The sequence below is a fragment of the Rana temporaria genome, chromosome 1 (genome assembly GCF_905171775.1).
Source record: "Rana temporaria chromosome 1, aRanTem1.1, whole genome shotgun sequence".
In the NCBI taxonomy this organism is placed as follows: domain Eukaryota; kingdom Metazoa; phylum Chordata; class Amphibia; order Anura; family Ranidae; genus Rana; species Rana temporaria.
In genome coordinates this window covers 372,047,712-372,069,234 of record NC_053489.1, presented here as the reverse complement: position 1 = coordinate 372,069,234, position 21,523 = coordinate 372,047,712, and the positions used below count along the sequence as shown (strand labels likewise).

At 45.3% G+C, this 21,523-nt stretch overlaps 1 protein-coding gene across 4 annotated transcripts in view; it reads left to right on the top strand.

Moving 5' to 3' along the window:
- SIRT6 (sirtuin 6) overlaps positions 1–21,523 on the top strand; it is a 327,940-nt gene that overhangs the window by 158,931 nt on the left and 147,486 nt on the right. For all 4 annotated transcript variants that reach the window (XM_040322509.1, XM_040322511.1, XM_040322510.1 and 1 more), the window contains 2 exons: positions 10,535–10,717; positions 10,799–10,858. In XM_040322509.1, the coding sequence (XP_040178443.1) occupies positions 10,535–10,717; positions 10,799–10,858 (243 nt within the window). The remainder of the gene's footprint in view (positions 1–10,534; positions 10,718–10,798; positions 10,859–21,523) is intronic.

Genomic DNA, 21,523 nt, shown 5'->3' with positions numbered 1-21,523 from the left:
GTTGCTAGGCAGAATAGTTAATCTTCCCTCTTCCTGCACCTAGGTGCTTAAGCTTCCTAACCTACACCGCACAGACTCCTGGGAATGTAGTGGGTGTAACTTTCCAGGAGTCTGTGCACTCCCCAGTCTCGAAGAATCATGTGACTTGGACAGTACAGGTTCTGAAACCTATTACACTGCTTGTGCAGCACCGAGCTTGTGCGAGATCTGCAAGGCTGAAATCCAGGAAGTCATACAGTCTGGCTTCATGATGCCCACACTTAAGATGGCCCCAGTCAATTTCTATTTTATAAAGTGTCTAAATGCTGTAACAACCTAACAAAACAGACCTTAGTTTACAGACTAACTTTACTAGAATACATTAAGCTTGTGTATTACAGGGGTATTTATATTTAAAAAGTGAAATTGTGGCCGGAACTCCGCTTTAAGTCGCACAGAGAGGCTTGTTTGTACAGAAATGCCTAAAATCGCATAAAAATGCTTGATTGCATAAAGATGCTGGATCACACAAGGTTGCCTGATCACGCGAGTCCTTGATTACCCAAGGATACTTGGTCACACAAAGAGGCCTTGTTTTCACAAAAATGCCTAAAATCGTATACAAATGCTTGATTGCATAAAGATGCTGGATCGCACAGGGGTGCTTGATGACACAAGAGTCCTTGGTCACACAAGGGTACTTGTCCGCACAGTAGTGCTTAAAATGCATAATATGTTTGATCGCATAAAAAATGCTGAACCACATAAGGATGCGTGATCGTCTAAAGTTGCATGTTTGCCTAGCTTTTGATGGTTGCATAATGAGGCATGATATTTAAGTTTCCTTAATTATACAGAATTCCTTGTGCTCACATAGGAATACGTGTCTGCATGGGTACATGTTGCGCAATGTTGCATAACGCGTTCATAAACGCATGCTTGTGTGCAAGGTGAAAGACCTCTACACCCCGACTTTTTTCTGACCAAATGCCAGAGAAAGGGTACACCGGACATAATTTTGGCGTACATGTTCAACAAGAATTTGTACAGCTTTGTGTCAAGGACAAAGTATCCACTTGCATGCGGGACAGATGTGTTGGTGACCTCTTGGGACCAGTTGTCACTGGTTAATGCATTCTCTCCCCCCCCAGTGCCGTGACTACCGCGGCTTCTATGCAACATCGGAGGGGAACAGAAGCCGGCCTAATGGCTCAGGCATGACCCAGATGACCTTACTGTGCAGGGATAGTAAGGGTGGTAGTAGAGGACCCAGGGTCAGGGTTTGACAAATTTGCTTGGAATCTAGGAGCCAGATAAAAAAGTTAAGAGCCAGAAAACGCACCCCGTCCCGACGAGCTTGCGCGCAGAAGCGAACACATACGCGAGTATCGCCTACATATGTAAACGGTATTCAAACCACACATGTGAGGTATCGCCGCGATCGTTGGAGCGAGAGCAATAATTCTAGCCCTAGGCCTCCTCTGAAACTCAAAACATGCAACCTGTAGAATTTTTTTTAAACGTCGCCTATCGAGATTTTAAAGGGTAAAAGTTTGTCGGCATTCCACAAGTGGACACAATTTTGAAGCGTGACATGTTGGGTATCAATTTACTCGGCGGAACATTATCTTTCACAATATAAAAAAAAATTGGGCTAACTTTACTGTTGTCTTTTTTAATTAACCCCCCTGGCGGTATTCCAGAGTCTGACTCGGGGTGAGATTTTTGGGCTACGATCGGTAACCCCGAGTCAGACTCGGGCTCGCCTCGCTGAATCCACAGGCTTGGTTTACTTACCTTGTCCCTGGATCCAGCGATGCCACTGCGCTGTGTGAGCGAGCAGGACCTTGCTCGATTCACACAGTGCCTCTGTGTGCCGCCGATCTCCGTTCCCTGCGACGTTACGATGCACGGGAGCGGAGAACAGAGCCAAATTCAAAAAGGTAAACAAACAATACATACAGTATACTGTAATCTTAAAGATTACAGTACTGTATGTAAAAAATACACACCCCCCTTGTCCCTAGTGGTCTGCCCAGTGCCCTACATGTACTTTTATATAATAAAAACTGTTCTTTCTGCCTGCAAACTGTAGATTGTCCATAGCAACCAAAAGTGTCCCTTTATGTCAAAAATGGTTTTAGAGCAGCTAGAAAACAGCGATTAATAAATTATAATCACTTGCAGAATTGTGCGATAGCGATTTGTGGAGAATTTCGTCATAAAATAATTAAAGTAATGACAGCGACAATTCTTGCAACTGAGCAAATTTCAGTGATTTTGACTTGATTACATTTATTGAATAATTTTTATTAGAATTATATTATTATTTGTTATAATTATTTATAATTATTTATTATATAATTTATAGTTTTGTTTTTAAAAAAAATTCATACCCGGGATGCCTACTAGACTCTTGTTTGGTCAGATTTAAGTGAGTTATTCCTAAGAATTGCAGGTCTACAATCTAAAACGCCAAATTTCCTTGCAAATAATGGTACCGCTTTCAGCACCTTTTTTCTGAAATAATCATACCGCCAGGGAGGTTAAAAAAGTGAATTTTTTCCCCCAAAAAAAGTGCGCTTGTAAGGCCGCTGGGCAAATACGGCGTGACAAAGTATTGCAACGATCACCATTTTATTCTCTAGGGTGTTAGAGTAAAAAATATATATAATGTTTGGGGGTTCTTATTAGAGGGAAGGAGATGGCAGTGAAAAATTACATATTAGAACTGCTGTTTTACTTGTAATGCCAACGGCCACCACCAGATGGCGCAGGTCACAGACAGAAGCTTGGCACTTCACAAGGCCGCAAAGCCGCGGCCTCAATTACCGGCTGTCACGGCCCCGCCACCGTGCGCCCCCGCCACGCCTCAATTATCGGCGGGCGCCAGGTCACAATTTCTTGTCGAAATTGCGACCTGGCGCCCGGATTTTGTCGAGCCCTGCCCAGGGTCCACTCCCTAACATCTTGTCCAGACCTACTTCGCAAGAGGGTGCTCCATCCTGTCTTGCAAACATGGGAATTAATGATCTGGCTGTTTTAGCCTGAATCCTTAAGGATCAGGGCTTTCAGAATCGGTGGCAAATTACCTTGATTTATACAGGAGAGCTGGCCTCTAGGACCACGTATCGTAGGATCTGGAAGGCCCATGTTCTTGGTGTGAAACCAAGGGGTGGCATCTTTGGAAGTATGTCATAGGTAGAATTCTTGCCTTCCTACATTAGGAAAGGAGATGGAACCAGCCTTAAAGTGAAAGTAAACCCTCCTGTAATTTTCCGCCAAGGAAGCTGACATCTTGGCCTTTGTTTAATCTACAAATGCCATGATGCTGCACATGTGATCAGTTATGACACCAGCCATTGGATGGTTTGATAGTTTGGTTGAGAGCACAACCATTGGGACTGTTACATTCCCGACACATGATGGAAATGTAACTGTTTTTTGTAACAATGATTTATATGGAGACCTCTCGGTAAAAAAGAAATAACAACATTAAAGTACCATCATCCTAACATAATTTGAATAAAGATAGGGTTCATTTGGGACCCCAGAGACCCAAAGAAGCCAAGGGGAGTGGGTGTTGGCTAGTGGACTATATCGGTACTAGGTAGGTCAGTTATACAAAAGAGTATAGTAAAGGTAAAAAAGTTCAATTTATTAAAAAATAAACAAAGCATAAGGGAATTGAGGAATACACAGTATTTTAAAATTACAACAATAGTAGTGTAAAACAGATGGATTATACGACCAGCCAACACATCATAGAGGTGGTATATAGGCCCTAGTTTGCGGGCAGCGATGAGGGGGTCATATAGATCAGGATCTCTACTAGTTTCGCTACTCGTGGTAGCTTCGTCAGGAGATATTGGTCTGTGAACACAAATTCACTCCTTGGGGGGAGCCTAGGCCCAACGTGGAGAAAAAGGTCACACACGGGGTGTAAGGTGGTGATGGAAATTCCCCCAGCAAGGTGAGGATCTGTATTGACTGTGTAAAATATTCAAAAAACTTGAGGGCCCTAGGACCTAACTGGTAATAGGCAGGAACCAGGGAGGAACCGCCAGAGACAGCGCTGGAAAGACCCAATTAAGGGATACCAGCGATGAAGGGTGTCGGGGGAGGTGCGCCCCTATTGGCTGTTGGGTGAGGTGACGTATAGCTACGTGCTTTCGCCCAGCAGAGCCGACCTGCCGCCATAGAACTGCGGCGGCTGGTTGGCAAGCAGTTAAAGTGAATGTAAACCCAAATTTTTTATTTATTTTTTGCTGTCACAAAGTACAGTATAAGATTTCCGATCATCTGTGTCCAGTCTTGCCACATAGTTAATCCAGCTCTGAGCAATCCTCTTTTTTTATTGTTCAGTGAAATAAAACAGACTTGCAGAGAAAAACCTTAGTCTGTTCCGCCCCCTTACTGTGAGTGACAGGTTATTTATACTCATTCACTAGCCTGGAGACAGGCATTTTTTTTCAATTCCCACCCCCACTCCTTTTCTGAAGTCATGTGGTTACTTTTCTAGATTTTGACTGGATGTTAGTGATCATAGCAGAAGTCAACTAGAAAATGCATTTCCTGAGGAAAATGCGAGTGGGAATGCTGAATTGCTGAGCCCGCGCCAAAGCTATTCACCATAACCACTACACTATCTTTAGGACACACAGCTCCTTTCTCTATCTGCAAAGTAGAGAGTATCCTGACTTCCTGGTCGCCCCTCCCCCCTCAAGAGGTTTCCCCCCCCCCCCCAGGTCAGTGAGGAGAAATATTGCACTGAGGTAGAAAGCTATTTATGGAAAGAAATACCATTACAAACGCTTTTAATTCACAGACCAAATACATGAATTACGCCTTCAAACAAACCTTAATAAATCCACAACCGTACATGCGATCGATACAGCGACTTCACCGTTTGAAAGACACGGCCCTTGTGAACGCATCGATATGAAATTTATGTTGATAAACTTAAAAATGTGGCCATGTCAGCGATTTAGAAAAGAGCGTGTTTGTGTGTTTTGCAGAAACATTTTTTAGACTTTTTAACATGACTGTCAATGGGAGGGATTTTGAGGCACTTGTCCTTTAGAAGCTCCTGGAACTAAAAGTCAAATGCTTATCGCAAAACTGATAACATTGCCTGAAACCAGACAAAAATACCTACGTTTTGATATATAAATTGTGTATGACAAGTAGATCTTGTGGGCGTGAGAGCAATTTGTTTCCCCTTTTTTTTTTAAAGATAATTTTTTTTTTCAATGATCTCCACTCTAAAGGTCACATGACACACTCTAAATCCCTTCCATAGGATTACATTATAACCGATTACATTTTCTGAAAAAATCGCTAAACGTAAATTACGTTTTTTCACAAAAACCGTAAAAGATATCAATCTGAAAAGTCATAGCCGGATACCTGAATATTTTGTGACCGAATAAAGTTTGTTTGGTGTCTGTAAGTGAAAGTATGAAGGAGCTGAAACTTTTGGCAGGGCATGTGATTTCAAAGGGAAAAAGGATGTTCTCATTGACTTCAATGTTAAAAAAAAGTGTCTAAAAGCTTAATATTTTAAAAAGTATAAATAGTACAAAAAAACTTGAAGTCCCATCGTTAGCTGAACGAGACGAACATTTTAATAGTTGAATGGTCTCAATAGCTGAAAGTATGCTGAAGTTACGCAGAGCCAAAAAAACGTACGGAATAATAAAGGAGAAAAATAATAATAAACTAGACAATGCATTTCCTGAGGAAAATGCGAGTGGGAATGCTGAATAGCTGAATTGCTGAGCCCGCACAAAAGCCATTCACCATAACCACTACAGTATCTTTAGGACATACAAGCAGTGTTCCTTCAGTACTTATAAAGCCTAATATCACACAGCTCCTTTCTCTATCTGCAATATAGAGAGTGTCCTGACTTGCCTGGTCGCCCCTCCCCCCTCAAGAGGCTTTCTCCACATGAGGTGGGGGAGGAGGACTGCACTGAGGTAAGGAAAGCTATTTAGGGAATCAAAATACCATTAGAAACGCTTTCATCCACACACAAAATCAGTTATCGAAGCCTTCAAACAAAACGTAATAAATCCACAACCGTACATGCGATCGATACAGCGACTTCACCGTTTGAAAGACACGGCCCTTGTGAACGCATCAATATGAAATTTATGTTGATAAACTTAAAAATGTGGGCATGTCAGCGATTTAGAAAAGAGCGTCTTTGTGTGTTTTGCAGAAACATTTTAAAGTCTTTTTAACATGAGTGTCAATGAGAGTTTATTTGTCCCTCTTGTCCTTTAGAAGCTCCTGGAACTAAAAATAAAATACGTATCACAAAACTGATAACATTGCCTGAAACCAGACAACCATACCTCCGTTTTGATATATAAATTGTGTATGACAAGTAGATCTTGTGGGCGTGAGAGCAATTTGTTCCCCCTTTTTTTAAAGATAACTTTTTTTTTTCAATCATCTCCACTCTAAAGGTCACATGACACACTCTAAATCCCTTCCATAGGGTTACATTATAACCGATTCCATTTTCTGAAAAAATCGCTAAACATAAATTGCGTTTTCACAAAAACCGTAAAAGATATCAATCTGAAAAGTCTTAGCCGGATACCTGAATATTTTGTGACCGCTTTAAAGTTTGTTTGGTGTCTGTAAGTGAAAGTATGAAGGAGCTGAAACTTTTGGCAGGGCATGTGATTTCAAAGGGAAAAAGGATGTTCTCATTGACTTCAATGTTAAAAAAAAGTGTCTAAAAGCTTAATATTTTAAAAAGTATAAAAAGTACAAAAAAACTTGAAGAAGTCCCATCGTTAGCTGAACGAGACGAACATTTTAATAGTTGAATGGTCTCAATAGCTGAAAGTATGCCGAAGTTACGCAGAGCCAAAAAACGTACGGAATAATAATAATAAAAAACGAATATCAATACTGGGAATGCTTATTAAGCATTCCCACTAAAAACGAATATCAATACTGGGAATGCTTATTAAAGCATTCCCACTAATACATTTTACGGATATCAATACTGGGAATGCTTATTAAAGCATTCCCACTAATAATAAAAAACGAATATCAATACTGGGAATGCTTATTAAAGCATTCCCACTAATAATAAAAAACGAATATCAATACTGGGAATGCTTATTAAAGCATTCCCACTAATAAAAAACGAATATCAATACTGGGAATGCTTATTAAAGCATTCCCACTAATTAGTGACATCTCGACTCCACCTACCGATCTCCAGACAACGGATCCACCCACAGAATCTGCAGTTTTTCAGTTCTTATAACAGACAGAGGGGGGAGATATTTGACGGGTAAGGATATATGCAAGAGGCATCTATATCCTTATAGATCAGCACTATGGAAGTAGTTTAGAAAGGATGAGAGTGGGTTTACATCCACTTTAATGAGCGTATTATGAAGGGTTGTCCTGCTTGTGGCTGGAGAAGCCTTTCTCTCAGGTGCTGTGAAGTTTCCTGGAAATCTAGTTGACAGTAAGACTAAAGGTTTGTTTGTGAATGGATTTTTATTTATTTTTTCTCCTTCTACAAAGTATTTACTGTAATACCCTGGTTTGCATGTAACTTGGTATACAAGCATTTTGCAAGATGAGCAACTTTTTTTTTTTTTTTTAATTGTAACTTGATATGCAAGTGCTTTCTTGCAAGATGAGCAGTAGAAGGATCACAGTTTTAATGTAAAAAAAAAAGGTGGAGGGGGGAAATGTATATCCCCCGTTAAGGAGTCTGGTGCTCATCCATTCAAAGCTACTGCTTTTATACAGTACTGTATGTGGCTGGAGGTCCGGGACACTGGTGGTTCCCAGTGCTTCCTGGAGAACTCTGAGAAATTTGCAGTGGGGGGGGGGCGTAATGTGCGTTTGGCGCACCCAGAAGTGTGAACAGTTCCTGAGTGTCTCCAAGTTCCCCAGGAAGCACTGGGGGCCTCCAGCACCCCCGGACCTCTGGCTACATACAGTAATGTATACACCAGCAGCTTTACTGTATATATCAGTGGCTTTACATGGATGATCACCAGACTCCTTAACGCAGGATATTGTTTTTAACATGGTAAGTGTAATTTGACTTTTTTTCATTAAAACTTTAATCCTTCTACTGCTCGTATTGCCCCTGGACCTCTAGGGCCACATACTGTATACACTTAGTGGTGCAACGGATCGTCATCGATCCATGATCCATACGGATCAACATCTTCGCATCAGCACATATGTGATCCGCTGACCCGCAGGAGGTAGTGTGAGCTCCGCTGCCTGCATGCTCCCTCACGAGATGCAACGCTGAGGAGGTGATTCCTCCTCTCCCTCAGCCAGCTTCCAGCTAGTACCCCGCAAGGCGTCTCGTGAGCTCACTGTGGAACAGCACGGTCGCGTAGCCCAGGGTTTGACAAATTTGCTCGGAATCTAGGCGCCAGCTAAAAAAGTTAGGAGCCAGAAAATGCACCCCGTCCCGATTGAGCTTGCACGCAGAAGTGAACACATACGTGAGCAGCGCCCGCATATGTAAACGGTGTTCAAACCACACATGTGACGTATCGCAGCGATTGGTGGAGCGAGAGGAATAATTCTAGCCCTTGACCTCAAAACATGCAACCTGTAGATTTTTTTTAAACGTCGCTTATGAAGATTTTAAAGGGTAAAAGTTTGTCGGCATTCCACGAGCGGACGCAATTTTGAAGCGTGACATGTTGGGTATGAATTTACTCGGCGTAACATTATCTTTCATAATATTTAAAAAAATGGGGATAACTTTACTGTTGTCTTTTTTTATTTTTTTATTAAAAAAAGTGTAATTTTTTCCCAAAAAAGTGCGCTTGGAAGACGGCTGCGCAAATACGGCATGATAAAGTATTACAACTATCGCCATTTTATTCTCTAGGGTGTTAGGATAAAAAATATAAATAATGTTTGGGGGTTCTAATTGGAGGGAAGATGATGGCAGTGAAAAATGACATTATAATTGCTGTTTAACTTGTAAGGCTTAACTTGTAATACCAACGGCCACCACCAGATGGCGCCAGCTCACACATCTGGTGGTAATAACTTGTAATACCAACGGCTCACCACCAGATGGCGCCAGCTCACAAAAAAAAACTGGCGACCGGGATTTGTCAAGCCCTGGCGTAGTTCAGTACTTCCCCGGCACCCCCTCTGTTGAAGGGGGAAGGAGTGACAGCCAGGAGCCACAATACCAATGAGAGCGCACCCCCCCTCCCCCCCCGAGTGGCATACCGCTGTCACAGCCTGCAAAGATGGAACGAGGACAACGAGCGGTTGCAGCACGGAGGGATCCGCCTGCAGTGAGAGCAATACACTGATTGTCCCACCTCTAATTGCTAAATTGCCAGACTGAGAGAAGGCACCCCCCTCCCCTCCGCAGCGGGGTGTTTCCTTACAATACAGCAACCCAGGACCGAGTCGATTGTGCCAGACACATCAAAGGGGTGAGTCAGTCACAGTACATGACATGCATATGAACTTTGTCTTCAACTTGTGCAGGACTTGCTTTTGCTCCCCCTATTGGCACTAATGGAATTAGCATGAAGTGTAAAAGGACTGTAAATTGCCTAAAAGCACAATGAAATGGCAGGGCAATTCTGTATACATACATGGACACTGTTATAACTGGCTACATATGGTGAGAGGATACACTCTCTTAAAGGGGAACCCAAGAGTGATTGATATTGATATATGTATGCCTAGGTGAGCTTCCCTGACTGCCCAGTGTTCCGCCCCCCCCCCCCTTTTTTTTTTCGGATTCGAAAAATTATTCGATCTGTGACTCTGATCCGAAACGTGAGTTTTTTGATTCGTTGCACCCCTACACTTTATACTGTTCTATGTTTTTTGTATTGCAGTAATTTTTACTGTATTTGCTGGCGTATAAGACTACCTTTTTACACTGGCCAGAAAGCAAGGGTTTTCTTATACGCCAGGTCAGATTATCGGATGCCTGCTGGATGTGCGGTAATACTGTATGTAGCTTCGGCGTGGGCGTTCCTATTGACATGCCAATTGATTGACATGCTAAACGACGGCGCACACAGCGCGTCACGACTTCCCGAAGGAAGCTCGGGTCGGCTCGGCTCTATTCGGCGCCTGCGCACCAGCGCCGAATAGAGCCGACCCGAGCTTTTTTCGGGAAGTCGTGACGCGCTGTGTGCGCCGTCGTTTAGCATGTCAATAGGAACGCCCAATCCCGCGGGATTCCCTACCCGGAAGCCGCGATGAATTCTAAGGCTAAACGCTATCTACGGCAATAAAAAAAAAAAGGTCAGTGTAATTTTATATGCAGAACTGGGCTGGATGTAGTGCTAGAAATTTTTTATAGGGTGAACCTCCACTTTAAGTTTCCATAATTTTTTTATGGGGAAATTTGCTTTGATATACTTTGGATTACAAGCATGTTTCTGGAATAAATTCTGCTCGTAAACCAAGGTATTACTGTAACAAGAAAACCCTAAGTATAAAATGGATATCTTATGTATTTTAATGCAAGAATTCTGATGTGTCGCGGTTTTATTTCTAAAAGGGGCCCCAATGGAGTGTGGACTTTGGAAGGGAAAGGTCTAAATCCAAAATTTGATACAACATTTGAAAATGCCAGTCCCTCTATAGCACACATGGCACTTCTACAACTACAGAGAGTTGGTATCTTGAAGTTTTTGATCAGTCAAAATGTGGATGGTCTGCATTTAAGGTCTGGATTTCCCAGGTACGCCCTGTTACAATGGTTTTGTTCTGTGTCTTTGAATTATGGAGACATCATTACTAAACTAAAGTCTTTCATTTGCAGGGAACAGCTTGCAGAACTCCATGGAAACATGTTTGTTGAGGAGTGCACCAAATGTGGCAAGTAAGTATGTTTTGTTTTAAAGTGGACATATGCTATATAACCAAGCTATGTAGGCAGTGCATCCAAGCAATATGGCCCCATTTAACTCCCCCCCCCCCCCCCCCCCCCTCACCTCCCCCCCCCCCTCCCCTCACCTTCCCCCCCCCCCCTCACCTTCCCCCCCTCCCCTCACCTCCCCCCCCTCCCTTCACCTTGTTTTCTTGGGTCTGGTAACTGTGGTTGGTGAACCCCCCTTCTCTGGTGTCATCCTGGGTGTTTTTTAGTCATGTACTCCCAGGAGGAGTTCTGTCGAGAAGGGTTCCCTATTCGGAGGTACTTGCTTACCTGGCTGAGGAAATGGTGGCAACTTCCTTCAGTTTTTTTCCCCAGCTCTGCTGTGTGGAACCTTCTCCTCGTGCTTAGCCGAGGTGTACCAAGATGGCGTCGGAAGACTTCCGGTGACGCGGAAGGATGGCGCCGGCACTTTCGGGCGCAGTTTTTTTAAGGAGCATGGTGCAATACACTGAGGACATGCCTGAACGCCAGACAGGCGCATTTATAGCAGGACAACGGCAGCCTATTTCTCCGGCCGATCTCCGCTCCCCCGATGGAGCTTGAGGAAAGGTCTGAGGATGGAGCATCCGCTCAGATTGAACCTGTGGCAGCCTCTGGGTCCCATACTGCCCCCAAGGTAAGCCCTTGTCTGTAATTCTACAGCAAGGGATTTTTTTTATATGGAAAGTGTTTTGTTTATGGTTCCTGTTTTCTGCTTTTTTCTAGGCCAAACCAGTGAAGATATGCGGGAACTGTAGGGCCAGGCTCTGATAGTTATAAAAAAACTATTTTGTGAGGATTGAATTCCATCCAGAGCTAGTTCAGAGACTGCCTTTTTAAGAGTCAATGTCTTCCATTTAAGGATGATGTGGCCTCCTTCTGGTCCTTTAATGGTAGAGTAGCAGGGCTGGGACCTTCCTCATCTAGTTCCATAGCTCAAGAGCCTTCAGCCTTGGCTAGACCCCTTCCTCTGTTAGTGTCCAAGACCATTAGTTCTTACAGTTGCTTTTGATCTGGAAGAAGGGGAGAACCCAAGTTCTTCATCTGATGGAGATTCCGCATCAGAGGAAGATACGGTTAGCTCTAAGTATCTTTTGCCAGTGGAAGATCTTGACAAACTTTTAAAGTCCAATATATACCTCGGAACAGATTGAGATGCCACAGTTGGTCCAATCTGTAAAAGATAAAATGTATAGGGGTCTACAAGGGCGGAAATCGAGAGCTTTTCCAGTGCTTCAGTCACTTAAGGATATGATTCTTACAGGGTGGACGGAACCTGAGAGGAGGTTATTCCTGTCTAAAGGGCACAAAAGGAGATTTCCTTTTCATTCTGAATTCGAGGCGACTTTCTTTAAATGTCCTAGACTGGATGCCCCTTTGTCACAGGTGTCCAAAAGGTCAGAACTGTTTTTTGAAGACTCAGGGGTCCTGAAAGATCAAATGGACAGGAAGGCCGATCCCTTGCTGCGTAAGGCCTGGGATACTTCAGCTTTCTTGTGGGTCCAGCTGTAGCATCCATCTGTGTGGCTAGGAATTTGGACGTATGGGTTCAGCGTCTGGACGATCTTCTTTCATCCAATACCCCCAAAGAGCCGATTGGGGAGTCTCTCCCACTCATTGCAAAGTCAGTTGCCTTCTTGGCTGATGCAGCTGCAGATTCCGTAAAGGCTGCAGCCAGATCCTCTGCTCTCATTAATTTAGCCAGACGAGCTATCTGGCTCGAATTTTGGGAGGGTGATCTTGCCTCCAAAACCAAACTCTGCGGCATCAGCTTTGAAGGCAAGCTCTTATTTGGTTCCTCCTTGGTGGAGGTCCTAGCTCGTTCCTCTGAGAATAGTAAGCGGTTCCCTTCTTCTCAAAGAAATAAGCAACAGAATAAGAAGCCTTTTCGCAGTTTACAGAACAAGGTTAATTTTAAAACCAACAGGCGAAGAAAAAGTGATCTTTTAACAAAGATAAGCAAAAAGAGGGGATTCTCTTTGCTCCTTCAGCCCCTTCCAAAAATCCCCAGTGACGCCAGAATAGGGGGAGGGTTGTCCCATTTCTTCACGGAATGGGTGGAGGTTTCCGACAATTGCTTTATTCTTCAAACGTTAGAAGAGACCAAGAGAGACGGCAAACCATGTTGAGTCTGATTTCAGTGTGGGAAACAGAAGGGGTTATTTCTCCTGTTCCGGAAATTCAAAAATTCTGGGGATTTTATTCACATGTCTTTTTGGTTTAAAAAGCCTCCGGCGGCTTCTGTATGGTCATAAATGTAAGCTTCCTGAACAAATTTATTTCTCTACAGATGTTTCCGGATGGAAAATATTTATTCTGTGAGAATCTGTTGTGGCCAAAAGTTTTCATGGTAACCCTGGCTCTTCAGGACGTCTTATGTTCATGTACCAATCAGCCAGAGCCAACCGAAGGTTCCTCAGATTTGCGATTCTCATGGAAAAATGGGCAAGTCATTGGCAGTTCAACGCCCCTTCCTTTTTGGTCTCTCTGCCGGCACCAAAGATCATCGCTGAAGTCGAGGCCCTTTTTTCCGAGCAAAGTGTATCGATCGTCTCATATCTAGACGATTTTTTTGATATTATCTCGAGACCGTCCCTTTTTCGGATCTGCAGATTGGTTTTGCAGACTTTCAGTAGTTGGGGTGGAAAGTCAACCAGCAGAAGTCCTGTCTGGTGCCCTCCCAAAGCATACTCTTCCTGGGTTATCTAATAGACTGTTTCCCAAAAGGTTTTTCTTCCCGACGAAAACATTTTGAAACTTCTTCTCTCTGTACAGGCCTTCAAGTTGCTCCGCAGTTCTCCTTTCGTGTATCATGCAGATATTGGGGTTACACTCCAGACCCCCTTCAGACATTTCCTATTATGCCATTGGGATTGCAGGAAGAACTCTCTAGATCAGCTGGTGCAGCTGCCAAGAGGATTTTCTCAATCTCTCCTGGTGGGAGCAGCGGGAACACCTGCAGGGAGGAAAGAACTGGGCATCTCGATTTACGATTTAAATCATTTTTTTTTTTTTTTGATGGACACAGCACCGGTCCTGAGAAGCTGCGGGCAGGAGTTTTTAGGCAAGGCAATGGCTTCGGCCTAGTCCACGGTGTCTGGCCTTGCGGCCTTCTCCCAGGATCGCGGCGGATCTGCAGGCAGGATTTTTTTAGGCGAGGCCGCGGCTTTGGCCCTTCTTAGCGCCGGTCCTGGGAAAAAAAAATTTAAAGCGATTTTTGGATAATTGTAATCAATTTTACCTATCAACTCTATTTTTAAAGCAAATCGTTTTTTTTCCCCCCCAGCCCTACCTGTGGATTTGTAAGAAGTTTTTTGGTGGTAGGGTGGTGATGGGAAACTATTTTGCGCTTTACACGTTGGGCTTTGACCTGTCAGGCTAATAAGGCTCCAGCTTTGTTACCTAAGGCATAGTATGTGGCTTTAGATAATTTAAGGTTGTTTTCAAATTTATAGTGTAAAAGTGAGCAGAGTTTTTGTCGTTGCTCCAGAAGTTCACTGGCTAGGTTGTGGGAAGGAGTTGGGTTTTGTTTTTTTAAGTGGGAAATTTGGGAAAGGACCTTGTCAACTTGCTTAGACCTCTGGTTCTTAACCGTACTATGAAGTTTAATCAGCAGTCCACGCATGTAGGCTTTCTATGCCGACTAAAGTACAAACCTATACGTTTCCGGGCGATCGTTTGATTCAAAATGGGAGTGGTGCTCTGTAGTTAGTTTTTGAATGTTGCTCGGACCTGCGATGAGAGAAGGGTCAAGTCTCTATATTCGAGTGGTTTTGGATATAGGGTTTCCTAGAGTAATGGAGATAGGGGCATGGTCCAACCAGGTGATGGAACCAGTCTGTCACATCTTAAAGGGAGATTTTGTCAACAAGGAAGGCTATACGGGAGTTTGAGAGTTGAGAAGAGGAGAAATTCGTAGTCTCGCTTATTACTATGCTGGCATCTCCACGGATCAGAGAGATCATTTGTTTGAAGAAAGGGGTTAAGTGCAGGTCGATGGCTGTTAGTTGAGGATGTAGTGTCCAGGTTTGGGTCTCCAATTATGTTGCAGTCGCCTCCAATAAAAAGCCTTCCTTTTCGGTTTTGTGTTGCCTTCTTGTATAGTTTGTGGAATCGCAGCTTTTGCTTGTCTGGTCCATATACGTTGACAAGCGTTATAGGTGACTTGGTTGATGTTGCATAAAAGAATCTGGAAACTTCTTTGGGGGTCTGCTATGGATTGATGCAGTTGGAATTGTAGTGAGTTCCGTAAAGGCAGTGAGGACTCCACTTTTGTTCTTTCGGCCTGAGGCTTAAAAAAACTTGGTCGTAGTTTTTCAGGGTGAACTTGGGAGTTTTAGCAGATGCAAAGTGGGTCTCCTGCACCAAGAGGATATCGGCTCCTTGACTGTTGGCTTCTCTGAGAAGTGCAGATCTTTTTGTGGAGAGTTTAGGCCCCTGACGTTAATGGAGACTATTTTGAATGCTATTTTGAGAGGTTGAAGGCAGAATAGATTGTCCCCAGGTAGGGGTGGTGATTGGTAGGATTAGGGGGGTTTGTTATACAGACTCTTTGGTATGTGGGCAGAGTGAGTTGTCGCTTATTCCAAAGAAGTAGGGGTCCGGGATAGCTTGGTTGAATGGTGGGTGGTAGTTGGCTGGTTCTGGGTTCAAGTGGGAGGTTAAAGGAGAGCCCTGAACCAGGTGAAACCCGGGCTCAATGTGCAGAAACTACTACAAACAATCGGAGGGAGATAGTGCTCCTCTGTCAACTATAAAGGACAGTGATCACTGAACAGGTAGGCAGGTATCGGATAGGATCGATGCAGTTTCCCAGCCATTTGGCGGGTGTAGAGAAGGGAATCTGTTATGCCTTTCAGACATCTGGAGGAGCTCCTCCGACTTCCATTTGTGTAAGAAGTTGCTCAGAAGGGTTTGGTATTTCTTCCGGGATTATGCGCCAGGTTCTCAGGAGTGTAAGTGTTATGAGAGGGTTCTCACTGTGTGAGTTTTGTTTTGGCGTTTAATGGGGAAGCCCCACTTATGGTATTTTTTTGATTCTGAAGCACTTTAGTTATAGTCGCCAGCTGTCTGCGATTTTCCATGGTTGCTTTGGATAAATCAGCATAACGAGCGATATCGTTGAAAGGGTAGGAAGTCTTGTCGCTCGTTTTGCTGCATACATAACTTTTTCTTTCACAGTGAAAAAAGTGTATGCGGGCCAATACATCCCTGGGTGTGGAGGCAGGGAGGTGAGGTGGCTTAGGAAGTCTGTATGCCCCGTCGATTTCCATGTCGCCAATGGTTAGGTCAGGTAGAAGTGTACGCATCAGTGATTACAGGAATTGAACTAAATCCGATTGTTGGATCAACTCTGGGATATTGCGGAATTTAATATTATGTCTGGAACGGTTTTTCAGGTCTGCGAGCTTCAGATTAATCAATTGGAGTTCATCCTCATGGTCTGCAAAACCATCAACTACATTATTGAGTGTAAAGAGTAGGGCTCCCAATTTTGGAATCTATATGAGTAATGGCTTGATCATGCTTGTGTATAGTTGCAGACAGTGAGGTAACAGCAGTAGATGGATTGTATAAGGTTTGCCTCCAGTGAGAGCAGCATATTTCTCTTTCGTTAATGGACGGACACAGCCTTAAGCTTGACGAAGTGGGTATTGGCCTTCATTCAGGAGTGACTAGGCAGAATGTGTTAACATCAAAGCTGAACAGCCCCGCCCAGGGAGCGGTCCTAGTGGCTATATCCCCTCAGCCTGCACTCAGCAACTCCATTTTTTTTCTGCCTAGCATAGGAGAAGACATGGCTCCCTTTGGTCCCATAGGCCTGGAGGTTTATTTCTAAATTGAATTCAAATTTATTTTTATTTTTTGTTCATGTGATCTGCGATCAACGGCTGACTGGGTGACAGGCTGGATCCCAGTTTCGGCCATAGAGTGTGTGCCGATCGTAGCTACGTGCTGGGTCGTCCACGACATGCCCGTCGCTCTACGGGTGGCCGGTTGAGCTACACGCTCCAGGGCATGCATATGACCGGTCTATAGGGCCGAGTCGCAGTGGTCGGGCCGACAGTCACCTCTGTAACCATGCGGAAGATGGTCTGTCTGGGATGCTTTCAGCATAATCCATGCAGGAAGGGTGAGTAGTAATCCCCCTGCTTCGGCAGGAGGACATAGCTGGACATTCCTGGGGAGGTCGAGTAGGTGGTTCCATCCTTCCTCCCTTCATTTCCCCCCCCTTCCCTTCCCTCCCCTCCCTTCTCCGCCCTCCCTCCCTACCCTCCTCCCTGGGCTCTGTGAGCTAGGCTGGCTGCTGGGGCCGGGGGTTCACCTGGGAGGGCTCCAAATATGACGAGAACTGCGCTGTATGTCCGCTTAGGGGGTGCTAGCCTACAATTAAGAGTGTCGGTTTGCTTACCTGTGTGTTTTCTCCCTTCATGCTGTTGGTGGGCATTTTCTTGTGGTCCATGCTGTTTACAGCACAGCCGCTCGGCGGCCATTTTGTGGGGGTCTTTGGCCTAGTGTGCATTTGTACAGCGCAAATCAACAGCGGAGGGTCAGACCAACACAGGCTAGGCTGTAGAGAAAGCATCTCAAGCAGAAGACCGACAGCAGCTGGGCAGTGACCGTCCTGGGGTGGTGAGTCCTCTGGGGGGGGGGGAGCCCCTCGTCTTTGTGGCAGCTAGGAGGGTGGGCTGTTAGTACCTTGTCTGGAGTCCTTGTGTCAGGTGCGTAGGTCAGCATGGCATCAGAAGCAGATGCTTCTCCCCGATACACCTGAATTGGCATCTGGTGCCCCTGCACCCGCTGTGTCAGTAGACGCTATGTCTGCATCCTGGTTTGTTGCCAAGATGGAAGCGGTGCGTGGGGACATGGGGGTAAAAGGTGCACTCTCCCCCCGCCATCTTCTGGGGACAACTCTGATGCGGAGCTGGGCCCAGCTACGGCTCATGGCCCTGGTTCTGGCGTGTCGGAGGATGTAGACCGTGGCTGCGGACTGTGGCCGGTCGACATTGAGGATGACTCCGGGTCCTGGTCAGCACGCGAAAAGGCTCTAATAGGTGACCTTATCACTGAAGTGCGGGATACTCCAAAGATAGAGGAGCCGGCGGAAACGACAGAGGCGTTGGTCCCTTTCAGGTTCTGTAAGCCATCCCGCACTACTAAGGTGTTTCATTGTATGTCTTATCTAGACAAGCTTTTTACAAGGAGTGAGACAAACCATAAAGGTTTTTTCGGTCCCCAAAAGTTTGACGGTGCGTTACCATTTTGAGGAGAGTTTCCTGAAAACAATTGACTTCTCCTCCGATAGTGGACCCTCCTGTGTCCAGATTAAATAAGGTTAACCACAATTCTGGTGGAAGGGGCTCCTGCTTTCAAGGACCCTGCGGACAGGAAGGCTGAAGCGGTCACTCACTACCTATACATGGTGGTGGGCTTGGCTGTGCGTCCAACGGTGGTTGGGGCCCTGATGTCGTAGACACTCACTGAATGGGCAAGAATGCTGCACCATGGGTTAAAAGCATGTGAGGCTCCCTCGGACGAGGGGGCTATGGCCGACCAGTTTATACAGGGCCTTAAATTTGTCTGCGAATCAGCCTTGGATACTATGCCTTTGCTGTCCAGAGCCTCAAGCTATGCGGTGGTGTTGCGCCGTCTGCTCTGGCTAAAGTGTTGGTCTGGGGACCAATCTTCCAAAAAAGCCCCGATGGATTTGCCCTTTGAGGGCGACAGACTTTTTGGAGCATCCCTGGATGACATTATTAAAGATGCCACAGGAGGTAAGCGCACGCTGCTCCCACAATCCAAAAAGGGTAAGGAGCCACGCCGTAGTCAAGGGCCCTCCTTCACCATGCGCAAACGCTTTTTCCGTCCGCCCAGCGCGACAGGTAAACTATCCCAGGCCGATAAAACGCCTGCTGAGGGACAGAAGAATCCCCAGTTTCGCAAGCCCAACAAGCTTGCGAACAAATCTACGTCCGCATGAAGGTCTGTTCCCACCCATCTCTCGGGTGGGGGGACGTCTTTGCGCCCCTTTCGACATCTCAGATCTCCGACTGGTGCGTTTGCAAAGTAGTTTCCTCAGGGTACAAGATAGTTTCTCTCTTGCCCACAAAACAGATTTTTCCCCAGTCGTCTTCCAGGACAGCCCTTGAGAGATGGAGTCCCTCCCATCGACACAGGAAACACATTGCCAACAGTTCAAAAGGCGGTCTCTCAGGTCCCTGGTCAGTCATTGTGTTTCCTCCGTCGGAGGAACATGTTGCCAGAGGAACAACACTATAGGACTTCATCTCTCAGGGGCTGCCTGCAGGGAAAAGAGAGGCTGCATAGAGGACTGGGTGCCACCTATCACCTTCTTAGAAGTCTCACCTTTTTGGTGCTGGGCTCAGGTACTGTCCAGTAATACCGGAGCAGACCCGTTTTCCTCCTCTTCCCCGTGCCAAGGTGGCCAGTGGGCAGAATGGCGCAGTTACCCCCAGGAGTGGGTGAGTGGATCTCCATTTCCCAGCTCTTCACCGCGATCGCGGTGGGGGTCGGAGACGCCGTCGCGTCATTTCCGGACGGAATTCTGGGTCTCCCAACGGCGCGTGGGGGAGAGAAAAAGCCCGCGCTGTGCCTACAATCCCTGTCCAGCAATACCCGACTAGCAGCGGGATACGGAGGAAGGGGCCACCATGGAGGCTAATCCCCAGGATACTCCGGAGGACGTAGGCACCAGTCTAACCCAGGTAGGCTGCTGGGCATGCCCTGTACTGGGTTGTTATAGGCTAGGTGCGGTGGCTGGGAGTTGCTCCATGGGGGGGGGTCACTGTCCCGTGGGAAAACAATAGCGGTGGTGGCACCACAGGTGTCCCTTAAAGGGGAAGGTGTGTTTTTAAAAAAAAAGTATCCATTTTATCCTTTTTAGGCTAAGGAGGCTTTAAGGGAGGACAAGTAAGGCAGCAGGAAGTGCCCTAATTGTGGAAGCAAATTATCCTCAGGCTATGACAAGACCTTATGCAGGCAATGTATTGCAAGATTGTTGAAATCTAAGGCAGACTCCCCCCTTGGCAAAGTTCCTTGGCTCATTTAAGGAAGGGATGGCATCAACTTTTAAATCCCTTAGGCTGCATTCACATGTTCCACGAATTGCGGCGACAAATTGCGGCGTTTTGTACCGCGATTTGCTTTGTTACTTGTTTTCAGGGCAATGTGAAATCATCCCTCCAGCGTCTCGGGGCCGGCTGCGGCGTCGCACTACAGGCGTATATACGCCTAGATGTGAATGGGTGCTTAGGGACTTCATTTCTAATGTTAACGTGTCTGCTTCCTCCAGTAGTGCAGCTACAGTTTTCCCTTCACCAAGCCCCACAATACCTAGCTCCAGGGAGCCCCGTAGAGAAAGGGAGCATAGCCCTGGTTAGTTAGGCCTGAATCTTCTGACTGATGGCTCAGACCAGAAGGAAGATCAGGTCGCAGCTAACAGGATCACAAAATATAAATTATCTATCGAGGGGGTGGATGAATTACTGAGTGCTATCTATGATACACTGGAGATTGAAGAGGAAGAAACTCAATTACCCAGGCATGACAAAATGTATGCTGCCCTGGGAAAGAAAGGCCAGAGTGTTTCCTATTCCTGGTGTACTCTTTAATCTGGTTCGCAAAAAATGGGCTGAGCCAGATAAAAAAGCTTTCTTCCCAAATTCTCTCAAGAAGGTTTCCCTTTGACGAGAACCCAGAGGCAGTCTGGAACAAAATCCCAAAGCTTGATGCCCCTCTGTCTAAGGTATCTAAACAGTCGGACATGGCCTTTGAAGATATGGGTCATTTAAAGGACCCAATGGATAGGAAGACTGACATTGTCCTAAAAAGGGCCTGGGATGATTCTATGGCAGGGCTAAAACCAGCATTATCCACTTCCTGTGTTGCTAGGAACCTAGTGTTCTGGTTATCCCAGTTGGAAGAACACCTCAAAGCAGGTAATCCTAGGGAAGATCTTCTAATAACATTTCCAATGCTCGTCAAAGCAACCAGTTTTATCTCAGATGCTGCGACTGATGTGGTAAAATTTACAGCCAAGTCTGCAGCTCTTTCAGTGGCAGCCAGAAAAACTGTATGGATGAAGATGTGGGCGGGTGACACAGCATCCAAGACACGGCTATGCAGTGTCCCCTTCACTGGAGAACCTAGTCTTCGGGTCTGAACTAAAAACCGCCCTGGAGAGAACGGCGGACAAAAAAAAAAATATTTTCCCATCAAAAAGAAAAATGTTCAGAAAAAGTTTTTTCGTCCCCCAGTGGGAAAAAACAACCTCGAACAAATTAATTCTAAACATCATCAAGAGAGGTTACACACTGGAATTCCACAGCGAACCACCTTACAAGTTTCTGGTGACAAAATTACCAAGTCACTCAGAAAAAGCCAAAGCTTTACCCTTATTGATAGGAGACATGGTGGATCAAGAAGTATTGACACCAGTGCCTATTCACGAACAGGGAGAGGGTTTTTACTCGCACATTTTTGTAGTAAAAAAAGCCATCAGGAAAGTTCAGACTGATTATGAACCTCCGACCCCTGAACCTCTCCATCAGTTACAAGAGATTTCGAATGGAGTCAATTTATTCAATAAGAAATATTCTTCAAAAATAAGTA